Source organism: Fusarium graminearum, chromosome 2, assembly GCF_000240135.3.
Source record: "Fusarium graminearum PH-1 chromosome 2, whole genome shotgun sequence".
NCBI classification, from domain to species: Eukaryota; Fungi; Ascomycota; class Sordariomycetes; order Hypocreales; family Nectriaceae; genus Fusarium; species Fusarium graminearum.
In genome coordinates this window covers 8,201,546-8,216,869 of record NC_026475.1, presented here as the reverse complement: position 1 = coordinate 8,216,869, position 15,324 = coordinate 8,201,546, and the positions used below count along the sequence as shown (strand labels likewise).

Sequence of the window (15,324 nt, the reverse complement as noted above, 5' to 3'; positions counted from 1 at the left end):
TTTTGGAGAAGGGGGTTTTCCAAGGCAGTGAGATTGGGGGCAAAGTAGTCTACATCTCGCTAGTCTATTTACTTGACATCACTTTACCTTGGCGATTCTACTTGTTGCCCGTATTATCCCGGCCACGTTGCTTTGCTAGAGACATAAACGCGTTGAGTGTTATGTAAAAAATGCCATGTTATTTACGACGATCTTCATAAATGTGTACCATGAAATAAATCTTATATAATAGCCGCCACCTCGATCAACACTCTCCTCCATCTCACTCACACTTCCAGCTGTTGGGGTTCTTCCAGTCTCCCTTGCGGTCCCAGACATTGCGGTACGGGTAGCGACAGTGTCGGCGCTCGTACTCAAACTTGCCGTTGTTAGCTCCATTGGCAAAGCGCATGCCGGTGATAGTGTCGGGAGCAACACCCTCCTCAACCCACTTGATGATAGCCAAGAGGACGTTGTTCTTTGGATCCTTGCCGCCCAAGTTAGAAAGGTTGTTTCCAATGCGATTGGCGCCGTCGCCACCGGAGCAGTGGCCGCAGCCGCTGACACGGAAGTAGCGGTAGAACTTGTCAAGCTCGGTGTTGCTCATGCCCATGGTTCGCGACACGTGGTTGTAGTAATCCATAGAGTTGTCGGAGCTGATGAGACCGTCCTGGAGACCGTGCCAGTGGATGATCTTGGAGCCGCGGTCGCGGAACTTGGACAGATCGCCCTCCCAGGTCTGGACGTTGAAGGGGTTCACCTCTTCGGTCGCCTGATAGGCGTCGGGGCCGATGTCTTCAGGCTTCCAGTTGGTGTTGTTCAAGATAATGTACTGGAACCATTCGGTAGAGTAAGGGAAAGGTGTCTCTCCAATAACGAAGCTGCGGCTAGCGTTGGCGCCAGGTACCGCTCGGGGGTAGATGAAGCTTCCATTATTGCCGTACAGGGGACTGAAAACCTGGCGGACAGTCTCAGCCTTGGGGGCAGTCAAACAGTTCTTGGTCTGGCCCTTGGTGCAGATGATAGCTTCGGGGCGATACTGGCACAGGTTAGGGTCCTCGATAATGCCGTCATCGACACCGTCAAGAGGCACGTCACACTGGGCTAGAACATCATCGTGAACCATGTTCCACTCCTCCGGGCTGAGGTGAGTTGGTGCTCCGGGGGCACCGGTGAAGCCCCAGAAGCTTCCGGAGCGGGACTGCAGCCCGTTGAAGCGAATCGCAGGAGCACCAGCCACAATACCGTCAAAGTCGTCGGGAAAGCTCTGCGCCTCCTTCCATCCCTGTCGTCCACCAGTCGAGCAGCCAAGGTAGTAGGACTTGGTGTACTTCTTGCCGTAGAACTGCTTGGCGATGTCCTTTCCGAGAACGGTACCAGTGTGCACCGAGCGATAGACATAGTCCTCCACGGAACCAGAGTTGTTCTTCATGGGTAAGGCCGATGTTCCGTTGTGACCGTTGTTAGCACCAACGGTAGCGAAACCGAACCCAGCACCGTATGCGACATCTCCATACTGGATGCATCCAGCCATGCCACCGTTTCCAGTGCTTAAGAATCGTCCGGTCCAGTTGGAAGGTAGCCAAGCTTCGAGAGACAGGTTAGATCTGGGACCTGTGGTGACGAGCATGGCCACACGGCAGAGCTCAACATCGACGACCTGGCTCTTGGGGGAACATGTGACGTCGTTTTCAGGGAAGGTGAGGTTTTTCCCGGCTGGCACATGTTCGGTGAACCAGACCGTGGTGTTGGGAAGTTTCAGCGAATTCTTGAAGCTGGCGCACTTGGAAACAAAGTTATCCTTTGCCTTTTCAGGAGCAGCTGCAGCACAAACAGCAAGCCCCGAGAGGAGCAAAGAATTGGCGCGCATGTTGTCGTAGTTATTCTCAAGCGGACAAGTACAAGTGTTTGATAGAGACAACACAAAAGAAGCCTGACCGAGAATATAAAGTAGATGCCACATGATAGAATATATATACACAACACCGCATAAATGTTTATCACCGGCCAACCCCTGCTCCCAGACGGGAATCGGCCAAATGAAGTCTGGTGATCTTTACCCCCGTGGGCAATAAGCGAGGACTACTACACCCGGTAGGGCGGCAGTTGTTGCGTGAGGGAGGGGAAGACTTCTGAAACCTCGGCTTGCTAGACTTGGAATTAAATCCGGGGTGCATTGACGGGGATTCGAGTCAGTTGTGGAAAAATCTTGCGATATGGCATAAAATAAGACCAGGCCGTGATGGTGTCGTTGATGGGAAGAGATTGTCCGATTAATTTACTTGACAATTGAGTTTGAGAAATCAGATTCCTGCTTATCAGATATGACGCCTAGGCTTGTTAACACAGATTTACTTTTTGCTTTGCCCGCAATTGACTTGACTTCCGCCGCTTCAGCTCAGTAGATTGAACTAAGAAACCGGGGTAGTAGCCCTAGACTTGAATGGTACTACAACAGCCGGCTACTCTGTATTTTCCAACGGGAACGCAATTGACCTCTCTTGCTTGGTCTAAGCTTTCAATTCACGGCAGTGACATGTCACGGCACGTTCTTCCCATCGGGAACAAACCTGGGACGTACATGTGCTGCAAGATCGACAATTCGTTTATTATTCGTATTCTGCCCCCAACCCGGGGAATAACCGTCTGAAGTAGGGGTATCCAAACTCTTTTTTGCCCGATAACCGTCCTTGCAAAGTTTAATTTCACGGGGTGGGAGCTGAATAATAGGTTTTTGCCGTTTTGCTTATTACCGTTCCCGTCATCATCCCATATATACCGCAGGGTTGCGTGTTAACGCGTAATTTCCAGGCCATTCGGTCTTATTATATCGGCTTGATTCTGACGTGGACGGCCTGATCTAAGAGGATTCCTAATCGTTCAAACAGCGCCCATCGGCAACATTGAGTCAATGCTCGGCATCCCACCCAGACTACCGTCCATCCCGTCTCAGCATGCGCCGTTGCAGTCAGGCAGGACCATCTACAAATCCGTGTTAATTCCTAACCTAGTAACGGCTTTGCAAGGGGAATAACTGACCTGCCACATGTCGATGACAACATACTTGCCCTTTGACTCAGCAGGCGGCCTCTGCAAAACACCAACAGCAAGAATGTAGTTCAACCAGTCATAATCCGGGTGTCCCGTCTGGAACGTTCCCCTGAGCAGAGTTCGTCCGTCAGGCTGTGTGGGTCCCTGCGTCTGGATATAGATATCGACACCATCATCCGTTCTAAGGTTGTATCGAGTGTCGGGAAAGAAGATCCCCTTGGTGTCCGTCAACCCCCAGTCGGCACCGAGGTTGGACACGGTACCTGACATGCGAGGACCCTTGAACGTTCCGCCCGTGATGGGGATGACTACGCGGCTTCCTTGATGATAGTCTCCGATCTGCCAGCGTTCGCCGAGCGTTGCGTTGACAGTGTAGAGGAACTCGTAAGATGGAGTGCCCATCAACTGGGATGTTCCGAGAACGGCATTGCAGGCGATGACGAAAGAGCTGATGAGTCTCATGATGGCTGTGTTTACAAATAGAGAAGACTTTGTACCAAATTACGCATGTTTTAACCTGATCTCTCCCATTCTTATACTCAAGCTGTGCCACAGATCGCCAAGTCGATCTAGCCAACACCGAGGTGGTGTTGATGGAGAATGACGATCGAGTCAGTGTGAGGGGTCGATATGCACCCCGCAATCTGGTCGGCAATTGATGCGGCAGCCAAATACGGCTTTGGAATGTTCTCTAATTGGACTTGATTCTGGATGAAGTAGAATATGGGGTTTCATTTAGCCAGATCATGGCGGAGAGATCGGGCTTGACGTCATGTCGGGGCTGCGATCAATGCGGAGGTGTTCCTGGGTGAGATCAGATAACCGAGCGTTTCGGCTACCAACGAGTGTCTCACACGGGATTGAAGCAGTTCCAATTTGATAGGTAAATTTCATCTCGATTTCACTCACTGATAGACATGATACTGGGAGATCAGTCACCAGCCTGACTGTTGGGGTCATCACTGCTGTACGTCGCAGCTATGCACCTAAGCCTTTGACTCTGCGTGCAACAACCGGAAACCCCAGCACAGCAACTAAGCTGTAGACACCTAAATCCACGAAGCTGTGACCAGGCATCCGTTCTCTGTTTCTAGTATAACTTACAAGCTCGTGACCTCTACCTCTGTAACATCACGATATGTGCTTCTCTTCATCTGAGAACAGGGATATATCATGACTGTCATCCGCCTCATGCAAATCTACCGTCTCTATCACCTTCCCTGCTTCGTTCTTCTTACGCCACATAGCAGCTCTATCCGCCTGACGCGTCGTTCCCTCCCAGGTCCGCCCCTTGAGATGCCTCAAGCATAGTGTCTTGCCTTCGTCAGGGTAGTAGAGCCAAGTCGCCCACTTCTTCCACTATATCTTGTTAGAATCCTCTCGACTTGATTGCCATTGTTAAACTAACTTGTCCATCTTTCATTTGAGCACGAGCCCGTTGTCCAATCTTGTCCTCGATGAAATCTCCACGTAGCATAGCCAGACGCGTGGGGAAGACGCGCTCCAGATAATGAGCCACTGATGCAAGATGTGGCTTGTCGTGCCAGAAATACATTGGCGTCAGCGGTATTTTGCCAGCATGTGACGGTGCTTCGTAGTCGCGAGTGAGAGCCAACGAAGTATCACGGAGGCTGGGGAACTCTGATACGATTGCAGATGAGGCGTATGAAAGCATACGTACTGCCGCCAGACAGACGTATTTGATGGGTGCTTCTGGGTCTGATTCGTGGCTTTGCATGATTTGGAGAAGAGGTTGGATGGGGAGGCTTGCTGTTATGGCCCAGTCATGTTGCTGGACCCAAACATAGGGAGTCTGGGTGATTCTCAGAGCGGATCTGACTGCCAGCCCAAATCCCAACCTTCTTGATGATTCGATGAACGTGACTCGCTGGCCAGGTGATTGCGATATTTTGTAGTGAACTGCATTCTCGTGTTTCGGGCTACCGTACTCTGCTATAGCAGTAGTTTCTGTGAAGGCGATATTGACAGCATCATGATGATATTTCTTGAGTATCAAATCCTTGACATTGTTCTTGTATGTAGCGAATGCAGCTGCTTGCTGAGGCGTGACTTGTCCCTTCTTTAATCGCGCTGTGGGAACGATTTGATCAAACGAATCAAAGACGACAATGACGTTGCATCTTGTCAGTTCTGGGCAATGTTGGTCGAAAGAGTCTAGAATAGTTGATATAAGCTCGGTGGAGGGTGCAGATGGAGTTGGGGAAGTGGTGATTATGACGGTGAGCAGACTTTGCACGGTCGCATCTTGGGTCATGATGCGATGCTTGATGAGGGGGCATGGACGCCCAAGACCGGCATCTACCCTGTACTGGATAAAGATTGGGCAGTGATTGAGATGCAAGGCAGGGTCTGGCGGTGAAGCGGACGAAGGTGGTGGAAGGATGTCATGTCATGTCATGTTAAGTCAAGGGCATGGGACGGGCCGCTGCATCGCTTCCTGAAAATTCTGCGCTTGCGGGAGCATTATAGGCGCGGGAAGAGCAAATGAGCCCTATAGTTTGTAACTATTACAGCGCAGTCAATTGACTCTCTCGACGTCTATAACCACACCAATACTCTACTTATTATCGATCGATTGACGAAAGACAGAAAATGGCATGATTAAACGCGTCGCGCATCAACCGAGTGTTACACTGTGCTGCACAGGCTACACAGTACAGTGACGTGTAACCTTGAGTGCGTGCATGAATACTAAGGTACCAAGACACACCAACACCCTCATTCTTCGCCGATAGATTGCTAGATTGACTGGTTGGACAAGTGACAAAACACTAGATTGAAGCCAAGCGACGTTTCATCTTTTAATTTAAATTCCCTGGCCGGCAACAAAATAACCTGATTTATCCCATTTGCCCAGCCACCTCGAGTACAACCATCGAGTTTTATCTGTAACACCATCGCGGGACGACAAATACACCATGCAAGGAGCCGCACATGTCTTGTCTCAGTTGGTCTCCATACGAGAAGGAAGACGTGTAGAATATAATCCAGTTGAATGCATCTCTAGCTTGATATTATCTTCAATTGGCGTCATTTGACTGTAGTTCAATTGGGCTCTTAATCTACAGTGGACCACCCGGCATCTGCCAAGTCAGTGCTGGGCAGCAGGGCCTCGCTAGCTTAGCTTGGTCCCTACTAGCCTCCCTGGACAGTTCATAGATCCCAACCACGAGATAAAAAGCAAAGACACAGACAGAGACAGTTAAACTGATGGACTGCTAAAATAGAACCAACCTCCCATTTCCAGCCATCGCGTTTCTCTTCTTGACCCTGTCTCTAAAACAGGAATCGATCCCAGGGGATAGCCTCTGGTCATTTCTGTCTTTCCCATTCCTTCACCATTCCTTGACTCTCATTCTCTTTTGTCGAGCACGCTAAGACAATAATAATTCTCAATCTCACCATCTCAATCCTCCATCACCGCTATTCCCAACTCCCCGCATTCGACCTCACAGACAACAACATGGACATGGCTACAATGGCGGCTCCTCACCAGCCAAGATACAGCCTCGAAGACCCAGGCTCCGGCTTCGAACCTCGCAACAACGCCCGCGACGCCAGAGAAGCAGCTCGCGCTGTGCGAAACGGTCAGAGCCCGCGATACAGACGCACCCAATCTCCCGAACAACTCGTCGACGATTATCGCTTCCAGAGTGAGGAGGGTTCCGAGATGCGCTCTCCCACGTCTGACGTGGCATTGCAGGACGCCATGCTTGCACAAGCACAACAGCAGCAACAGGTGAGTCTCTCTTCCGTTTTCCTTCTCGTCTCCCCCTGCGTCGCCGCTAGAGAAAAAACAGTTCTAGTCTCTGGGCAAACATCACTTCTGGGAATCAATTCCGGGCAACATCTTTATTCCGCTTTTTTCCATTTTATTTCCCCTGAGACTACAAAAAAGTGAAATTAACTTTGGCTCACTAACAGCGTGTCGTTCCGGTTGGCCAGGTCGCGCGAAACGCAGGGCAACGAAGACAACCTCCCCAAGGTCAACAAGTTCCCCCCAACATCAACATCAACGGTCGAGGTCCCCAAGGTCTAGGTCCAGGTCCAGGTCAAGGTCAAGGTCAACCCATGCCTGCTACGTACAACGGTCCCGGTTCAATGGACGCTCAACAGCAACCCAACGGCCCTAGAGGCGAAGCTGGTCGGTACAGACGACAATCGCGTCGCACCTCCGACTCTGGTCAATCCCACGGTGAATCCCCTACGCGCCCGGGCCCCAACACCCAACAGAGCCGAATGTCTCAATCCATGGGCCCCGAGCAGCACCAACACCAACACCAGCACCAGCACCGCGCTGTCTCACCAGACCGATTGGGCGTCCCCGGCCACGACATCAGTCGTCTCCAAAGCCCCAGCATCCAGAAGAGCGTCCTCCAACCCCTCGAGAAGAAGATCCACGAGTACGATCACCTCATGCACGAAGCCCAGACCCAAATGGCCCAGCTCGACGAGGAGCTCCGCGCCCTCCAAGAACGACGTCGCGCCGCCGAAGATCGCTTCATCGAAGCAAAGACCAAGCACGACGAGTACGAGCGCCAGCACGAAGACGTCGGCCGCGCTCTGCGAGGGGAACTCGTCAAGGAAGCTCCCCCAGCACCCATGGCAACCGCCCCCGCAGTTCGCCAGCCCCCGCAGATGCAGCGTATGGACAGCCTCGACAGCTTCGACCAGCGCCCCATGAGCCAGCAGAGTTCGTTCCACCAGAAGCCCAAGAAGAGCGGCATGCTGCGAATGAGCTTGTTCAACAAGAGCAATTGACGCCGCAAAAAGGGTTAAAGCTTATGAAGTTATGCGATAATGATTTGAACATCTCTGGACATTGGGGGACAGAGAGGGGAAAATATGAATGGGACGGCCTTTTTTGTGTGCTACTTCTTAATTGTCGATTTATTTTTCTGTTTATGCTTGACAAGTCCCATGTACAAAGGACTCTTTTTACTTCAAGTTACATTACAATCTTCCTAATACGCTTTGGATGTACATAGATTGATGAGGCCTTTTTGACAAGGTCGCATCAGGACAGCCTGTGCTGACCCAAGGTCGGAAGGAGTATGATGAGGCACCCATGGAAGTAAGAAAAAATAATTATTACTGAAACAATTTTAATTTGTTTTCGCCAACTTGAAGTGTTTGTTTAATTGAAGACAGCATATTGTTACTGACCTGGCATGTGATTATCCACCAAATGTCCATGACGTCAATGAAGCTTAAGAGATCGCCGCAATAGGTAACATACTTTCCTACCTACCTGCACAGTTGACTTTATTACCCGCAATTGAGAGGGATAGCCCGCGGGTACAAAATGAAGATGATAAAATGTCCGTGACGGAAATGCGACCGACACATGTCAAATTGACAGAACCCCTCTCGCTAAGGAAACACGGTCGGTTTCCCCTCGTCGTCGCGACATCAAAACAATTGCTCATGTCTCGGGATCTCGGTTTCGGTTTCGTTAAGCAAAGGTTTCAAACCTTCTCAAGCCACCGGCAGTCGATCTCAAGACATGTCTGAGTCTCCGAGATATGTTACCCTGTACCTGCTTGTCGCTTACCCATGGACTTCTAGCCGTCACACAAAGCTGGAAAATGATGTGGTATTGTGTTACTCAAATTTTATCATTTCTGCCGCAATGTACTGTTTGTTATTTTCCGCATTCTGCTCAGCTATCTAGGTGGTGAAGCTAATCATCGTCCAGCGAATACAGTAGCCAGTACCTATTCAGACCTCTCTACTTGAATACATGGGTAGGAAGTTGCTTGCCATCCGCACCAAATCGCTTCGGAATGACGTCGAGAATGCCATCGACGTCTCTGGGCTCATAGTCCAAGACTGATGAACCATGAATGAGTACACCTAGCCCATAGTTCTCCTTGACCCAATGGGCAAACATGTCCATCCCAGCAATAGCACCGCCTGAAGTCCAGATATTTCCATCAACAACCCATTTCTTCTCATCGGTCCAATTGACGCTGGGGAACTTTTCCTTCAAAAAAGGAATGGCGCCGTGATTGACAGTAGCATTTTTGCCATCGAGAACACCCGCCAATGCAGCGACCACAGCTCCAGTGCAGGTGGTGAAAAGTAACTTCCCAGCTGCCACATGCTTGTGAATAAAGTCTGCATACTTGGGGTGCAGTTCAAAGGTGGAGGGATCAGGGCCACCCAGGAGAAGGATGTCCAGCTCAGGGCATTCTTTCACGGTAGTGGTGGGCGTGATGGTCACGGAGCCGCAAGTGAGCGTGATGGGATCACGACTGTGGCCGACGTGGTGGATCACAAAATCCTGGGCGTGGGAAATCGTCTCTTGTTCGATTTTCATAAAGGGAGACATTATTTGCATAGATGTCTTGCTACACGAGTTGATGAGGTCCATGGGACCTATAACATCGAGTGCTTGGAAGTCATAGACAAGAATGCCGAACTGAACAGGAGCCATGTTAGATAGTTTGTGGTGTTTTGTTGAGTTAGGAGGAATGATGAGTTTGTGTAGACTGTTAGAACCGGATCACTGCAACTCTTATATAGTTATCATGCTACACCGTAAGACATCAAAAGGGAGCACTGAAACGCGAAATCTTGGTCATTCGTCACATTAGGACACTGAACATCTTGTAACATCCGAACCTGCTCGGGATTTAGATCATGGTTTAATTTATAGTGGATCGACAACTAACAAGAATGTCCACTCAGGATGTTGCACTCTGTCTCATGTCCTTGTAGAGGCCCTGACCGTGCCGCATCCTCTACAATAAAAAGCAACAATTCCATGGCTCTTCGGATCATAAAACGCCGAGTTCTCAATTCATCCGTACCGCTTGAGAAATGTTGGCTATTGCATGTCAAACGTGTGGACCCAAAATGTCGGAAATCACAGTATAGAGTTGACAACTGTTACGTCAACGGTTCCCTGTAAAGAACAGCAGCTGAAATTAGGTAGTCGGAGCCGGAGGTAAGAATTGACCGACGAACCGATTTCGGTCGGGACTAAAGACGTCCCAGAGTATTTCACGACACCAGGGTCCAACTCCTGCCACATGGAATGGCAGCTGTCAGCAAGAATCTATGATCATGAGTGAGGTCCGTATCGTACCACAATGATTATTTTGCTTTCCATCATTTGGCACAGCATTGGTACGACTCGGCGAGAATGATAGGGGCATTACTGCGGAGTCAAGGTTGAGTGGCAATAGTCTGCCAATTACTACAGACGAGACTTTATTTGGCCTATGATACCGCATGATATCCCAATCTTACTCCTGAGATGCCCGAGAGGGTTAAATAATATTATGTTATCCATTCAAATCATCAACCTGAATCGCTTTGGGCCATCTCTGGAAGAGCCATGTAGGCTCGTGAAGGAAATGAATCTGTGGCTTTACCCACGTAATCTTTGATTCAGCAGATAGCGAAAGATATTACGCGGTAGAGCTTCATTGTCATGTCTCTGTCCTTCTTCGCTACCGGGTCGGGTAGATCTCGTTCCAGCAAGCCGCCGAGGTTATTGCCGGTGCCGGCGGCGGTATCATTATTGCAAGTGTGGGCGACGATGAGAGCATCCTGTGGGATGGTACCGGCAACATCCAAAGCTAATATCGGCTTGAGGATCTCTCGTGCGATACCGTGACGGTCTGTTGTATACTGCCATAGCATCGTGGGAGACGCGCGAATGAGCTTCAAGATGGTGGAATATGACTCGACTTGAACAATGATGTTCCTTCGGATTTCCGGCGGCAGTCGTGAGAAAGAATCCATGATCAAAGGTCGTAGTTTCGTGGTTCTGTGGAGGTGGGAAATAAAAAGATTCTGAAAGAAGGCAAGTGCTTCAAGTGTTGGTAGGAAAGAGAATTTGGTTTGGTTATCTGAGATTTTAAACTAGTCCTGGGACTGTGTGTTTATATACTGGAATTTCTGAAGAGAACTTAATTTGACTGTAGACACATCTTGTTCAGATCAAAGTTTTCAGCCTATAAAAGGTTTCAATAGCACGGCTATTTGCAAGTAGACAATATAGAAGAATCATGCTTATCTGATGTCCTGCTCCAAACAATAACGTTTGACATGAGATATGATTCTACGTAAGAGTGAGTGACTTTGTTCTTATGATGAATCGCTCTACGAAAGCGATATTTACAACTACATATACTAGCAAACAAAAGATAATTGCAGGCGAAGTGGTAATCAGGTCGCGTCTATAGTGAAAGATACATTGTAAAGCTGCTTTGAAGCTGCGGATAGTGCTATACACAATACAGGTTGGTGAAGATAGTGTTTGGAGCTACATTTTGTGAACTCAGTTACAAGACTCCCATTGGCTGTTTAGCCACACTGCAGAGTGGGTTGTCGTACCTATTGACCACCAGATGTGTTACTTATCATTCAGTTGAGTAAGCGTCATAGATTAAATCCAGTGGCACGTGTATGAAAACGCAACAATTGGTGTCGAGAACATCAACCTACACACTCTGCCAGAAACTGGCAGTAACACCTCAAAGATCGAAAAGCGACTACTTGAGTAAAAAATGCCATCGTCAAAAGGAAAGCCAACCGACCCCGAGCTGCGAGAGGAGCTCAAGGAAGAGATTAAGCAAGAGCCCAACAAGAGCGGCGGCGGCCAGGGTCAATGGTCCGCGTGGAAAGTATGAACATACCTCTTAATGTATCGTCAACATTTGGGCTGTTACTGATATTGTACCAAGGCATCAAAGCTCGCAAAGGAATACGAAAAGCAAGGCGGTGACTATGAGAATGAGGCTGGATCCAAGAATGAGCCTAAACCGGGCGAACCGCAGCACAAGAGCGAAGGAAAGAAGAGTCGGGAACTTGAAGAGGAGTGAACTGTAAGTACTTTTCTGTACTGGATAGAACAATAAAGTGGAGGTTATTGTGGAAATTGTCACTCATTGATATTTGTCAAGGTTTGGTACAGTAAGAAAGTAAAAATCTGTTGAGAAGGTAAGCCGCCATACATGATTAGAAACAATTTGACAAAAAAAGGTAGGGGGAGGAGGATGTCTTCATATGCCAATGATCATCTGTTGCCGTCGTATTCACGAGCAGCAAAAAACATACAACACCGGGGATTCGCTGGTCGTCACCGACCCAACTACTAATCCAGCGCTTCGCAGCTTGACTATGGGAGAGCGGACGGGATCCCGTATTTTCTACGAGCTTTGGTCGTATGTACCAGAGAGTACAATTACTACGCTATATATGTGATGCAACTGTGGGTAGGCAATCAGCACTTGATTCAGAAGGGCATGATCCCGACCATCGCGTACACAAGGGTACAGGAGCTGTCTGACATGCTGCTTGAAAAATGTTAACTCAAAGTGTTCGAATTTCTCAACAAGTATCTTAAAAAAATGCAAGTGATATATCCTTTCGTAGCGGTAATGCCCAGGTTGATCAACAATGTCCGCGTTAGTAGCGGTAATCATGAAACAGAAAATGATAGTAACTAAGCAAAGATATACATAAGAACTAATAGGCCCGTATTTCCATTATAGCACGCTTCCCTATCCTCCCACTAAACCAGCGACTCATTCTAAGCCCTGCTCTGGCCTCTCTTTCTCGTTTGAACTCCCTTATCGACAATCTCAATCTTGTAAATCACACACTGCTCGTCCCCCTGCTGTCTGCCACCATACCTCGGTGCCCCGTCTTCCATCCCGTCTTTACTGCCACACTTGTCCAGTATCTCGAGCATGGCCTTCTTACAATGCTTTGGCTCCGTGCCTCTAGTTCTATTAGGACAGTCTCCCACAACATCCTCGATCCATTCAGCGCTGAAAACAAGATCAGTGAGCTTTGATCCAGTGGTGGAACTGCCAAATGATTTGACTTGCTCTTGGCGCAGGTTGTTTTGATTGACGATTCCCCGGTTTAAAGAGTCACACCATTCATTCGCAAATGATTTGAGGGATTTGTAGGCCATGACTGGGCCGTTGGTGTCGGTGGGAGCGCACTCGAGTGTTTCAGGCGGAGGCGACTCATTGATACTGATATCGTCTCCCTCATAGCCAACGTCATCCGCGGAGGCGGGATCAGGGCCAACTGTCTCAACAGGAGCGGTATACACCTCTGTGACAACCACGACAGCATCAGGCTCACTGTTCTCAACGCCAACAGCTTTGATCCCGGGGCCAGCATCAGGGTCCTCTTCCCAGTCCTTGGGACCTTGTCGGCTTTCATCTGAATTGGTAGAGGCTTCGCCAGGTGGATGATCAATTGAGAGCGCGCTATAGTAAGGCTCGTGTTGGTGCTTGAGGACAGAGTTGATGCCACTGTTGACAAAGTTGTTGGCGGTTGGGGGGTCCGACGGGACGTCTGAAATGATTCCAACGAGCTGGTTCTTAACGAGGCGATCGTAAACCTTGTTCACATCGCTATCAATTATCTCAAAAGATACGTAGATGGCCATGGCACCAGCGACGCAAGGGGCGGCCATGCTTGTACCATACTTCCAAGTATAAGCCTTGTTGCTTTTGATGGAGGCAGATGAAATCTCACTTCCAGGAGCAATCATCTTGACCTCCCTACCGAAATTGGAAAAACTTGTAGAGAACTTGTAGTCAATGTCGGAGGATGCCACACAGACGCTTGATTCTGTGTATTTGCATGGAACCACGTTAACAGTATCTTCTTTCTCATTACCAGCTGCAACAGCGATGGGAATACCCGCATCAAATGCTGCCTTCATGGCTCGTCTGAGAGCTTCCGAGTCTCATGTGGTGAGTGATAGGTTAATGACCGAGCCTTTCCACCCTGAAGGAGCTTTATTCCCTTTCTTGTATTCGTTATGCTGGTGTCAAATCTTAGCTTGGGTGATATGAATGGACCTGTTCAGCCTACCTCTGATGTAATGTCACTGATTGCTTGAGTGAGCCCACCATTTCTGCCTCCTTGGCAGCCTGGCTCCTTGTACGCGCACATTATCTTGACATTGACGAGAGTTGCCCACGGCGCCATACCTCCACGTACGCCAGCCGCGATACCGCCTACATGCGTCCCGTGCCCATGCTTATCATCGGCCGTAGCACCACCCACGTAAGGCGAAGTTGCATCTCCTGTTCTGAAATGGACGGCTCGTCCCTGAAAGTCGTTATAGGAGAGGCGCATACCCGTGTCGACAATGTAGATGAGAACGCCTTTCTATGAGCAGAGTCAGCATCTAAAACACCTGGAGGAATGGTGGATTAGGTAAAACCTACTCCAGCGCCGTCCAAAACCTGCCATCTCTGTTTTGTCCACCACCACATGGAATTGTGCTTCTTTCCGTACGTCTTTTGAACATCATACCATGCACCGCTTCGGTGGTTGATCTGCCAGTGCCACCAGTTGTCTCGGCGGAAGTTACGCAGACGATTCAAGGGGGCATGGACCTTTCAATTACAAATCAGCACAATCGGTATCGCATGAGCTTATTGTTTTATAATACTTACAAATCCAGGCTTCTCTTGGCCCAAGTCGCTTTCGGGGACTTTATCTTCACCCGCAGCGACGGGGTTGATGAGGCTGATCGTCTGGTCTTGTTCGACAAACTCGACACCTGGGTCAAACCGGATGTGATTATGAAGAAGGTCATGGGGAAGTTTGGCACGATACCCATTGATGGAGTCAATTGGATAGAATAAGGTTGCATTGGTATCCAAGTCTCGCCCGATTTGGTTGAAATGTTGCCTCAAGGTGTAACCCTGATGGAGTACCACGATGTACTCATCGCTGATCAACTCTGCATTTACCCGAATGAGCCTATGGGTCCACTGTCAGCATGTAATGATATTTGCCATCTGTTCATCCCAATCTGATGGAAATTCCGTAGATATTGTCTTGCTCTAGAGTCAACTTACGGAGCAGGTACCTCTGCCCGAGGGAGCAAGGCTCCCAGGGCACAAGGCAGGATGGAAAGTGCAAGCCAAAGCTTCATGGTTAGGAGACAAACGAATAGATTTGGTGCTGAGAATCAGAAGATTTCAAATATGTAAGTATAAGCTGTCCTTGTCTGGAAACATAGAACATTGACGACATTATAGTATAGTTATATGCTCAATAGGCCACAACATCAAAGACATATTTTCTACATCTTGTAAGCTCAGTAGAGACATTGTCTAGTCCAAAGTACTTTGGTCTAAGGGTTCGATCGAGTACTATAATTTGCTATTAAAAGACCCTAAGGATTGAAAGGATGTCACGATCCCACCCTGACTATGGTTACCAGTATCTCTAGGAGGCAGCGAACTTTTTAAGCCCCTTTCTACTCTCTCCATATGA

The 15,324-nt window shown here is 48.9% G+C and overlaps 9 protein-coding genes and 1 non-coding gene across 10 annotated transcripts; 2 read left to right on the top strand and 8 right to left on the bottom strand.

The window, feature by feature from the left end:
• Window positions 1-159: 159 nt before the first annotated feature.
• On the bottom strand, window positions 160-1,914 carry FGSG_12548 (uncharacterized protein). The gene has a single exon (XM_011324545.1). It carries the CDS (start codon window positions 1,847-1,849, stop codon window positions 263-265), a length of 1,587 nt encoding a protein of 528 aa, XP_011322847.1. The 5' UTR covers window positions 1,850-1,914; the 3' UTR covers window positions 160-262.
• Window positions 1,915-2,928: 1,014 nt separating this feature from the next.
• Window positions 2,929-3,492, bottom strand: FGSG_12547 (uncharacterized protein; the record flags this gene model as incomplete). The annotated part of the gene is made up of 2 exons (XM_011324544.1): window positions 2,929-2,961; window positions 3,019-3,492. The coding sequence occupies 2 exons, from the start codon at window positions 3,490-3,492 to the stop codon at window positions 2,929-2,931; spliced, it is 507 nt and encodes a 168-aa protein (XP_011322846.1).
• A 669-nt stretch (window positions 3,493-4,161) lies between these two features.
• FGSG_12546 (uncharacterized protein) lies at window positions 4,162-5,305 on the bottom strand (the record flags this gene model as incomplete). Its single annotated transcript, XM_011324543.1, has 2 exons — window positions 4,162-4,389; window positions 4,439-5,305. The coding sequence occupies 2 exons, from the start codon at window positions 5,303-5,305 to the stop codon at window positions 4,162-4,164; spliced, it is 1,095 nt and encodes a 364-aa protein (XP_011322845.1).
• A 944-nt stretch (window positions 5,306-6,249) lies between these two features.
• On the top strand, window positions 6,250-7,812 carry FGSG_02952 (uncharacterized protein; the record flags this gene model as incomplete). Its single annotated transcript, XM_011324542.1, has 2 exons — window positions 6,250-6,790; window positions 6,976-7,812. Exons 1-2 carry the CDS (start codon window positions 6,515-6,517, stop codon window positions 7,810-7,812), a joined length of 1,113 nt encoding a protein of 370 aa, XP_011322844.1. The 5' UTR covers window positions 6,250-6,514.
• A 970-nt stretch (window positions 7,813-8,782) lies between these two features.
• FGSG_02953 (uncharacterized protein) lies at window positions 8,783-9,490 on the bottom strand (the record flags this gene model as incomplete). Its single annotated transcript, XM_011324541.1, has 1 exon — window positions 8,783-9,490. One exon carries the CDS (start codon window positions 9,488-9,490, stop codon window positions 8,783-8,785), a length of 708 nt encoding a protein of 235 aa, XP_011322843.1.
• Window positions 9,491-10,449: 959 nt separating this feature from the next.
• Window positions 10,450-10,806, bottom strand: FGSG_02954 (uncharacterized protein; the record flags this gene model as incomplete). Its single annotated transcript, XM_011324540.1, has 1 exon — window positions 10,450-10,806. One exon carries the CDS (start codon window positions 10,804-10,806, stop codon window positions 10,450-10,452), a length of 357 nt encoding a protein of 118 aa, XP_011322842.1.
• A 767-nt stretch (window positions 10,807-11,573) lies between these two features.
• On the top strand, window positions 11,574-11,888 carry FGSG_02955 (uncharacterized protein; the record flags this gene model as incomplete). Its single annotated transcript, XM_011324539.1, has 2 exons — window positions 11,574-11,690; window positions 11,751-11,888. The coding sequence occupies 2 exons, from the start codon at window positions 11,574-11,576 to the stop codon at window positions 11,886-11,888; spliced, it is 255 nt and encodes an 84-aa protein (XP_011322841.1).
• A 228-nt stretch (window positions 11,889-12,116) lies between these two features.
• Window positions 12,117-12,232, bottom strand: FGSG_20031. Its single transcript, XR_893026.1, has one exon. It is a non-coding gene; the product is annotated as a 5S ribosomal RNA (ribosomal RNA).
• A 366-nt stretch (window positions 12,233-12,598) lies between these two features.
• On the bottom strand, window positions 12,599-13,753 carry FGSG_12545 (uncharacterized protein; the record flags this gene model as incomplete). Its single annotated transcript, XM_011324538.1, has 1 exon — window positions 12,599-13,753. One exon carries the CDS (start codon window positions 13,751-13,753, stop codon window positions 12,599-12,601), a length of 1,155 nt encoding a protein of 384 aa, XP_011322840.1.
• A 496-nt stretch (window positions 13,754-14,249) lies between these two features.
• FGSG_12544 (uncharacterized protein) lies at window positions 14,250-14,980 on the bottom strand (the record flags this gene model as incomplete). Its single annotated transcript, XM_011324537.1, has 3 exons — window positions 14,250-14,435; window positions 14,496-14,805; window positions 14,904-14,980. The coding sequence occupies 3 exons, from the start codon at window positions 14,978-14,980 to the stop codon at window positions 14,250-14,252; spliced, it is 573 nt and encodes a 190-aa protein (XP_011322839.1).
• Window positions 14,981-15,324: the final 344 nt, after the last annotated feature.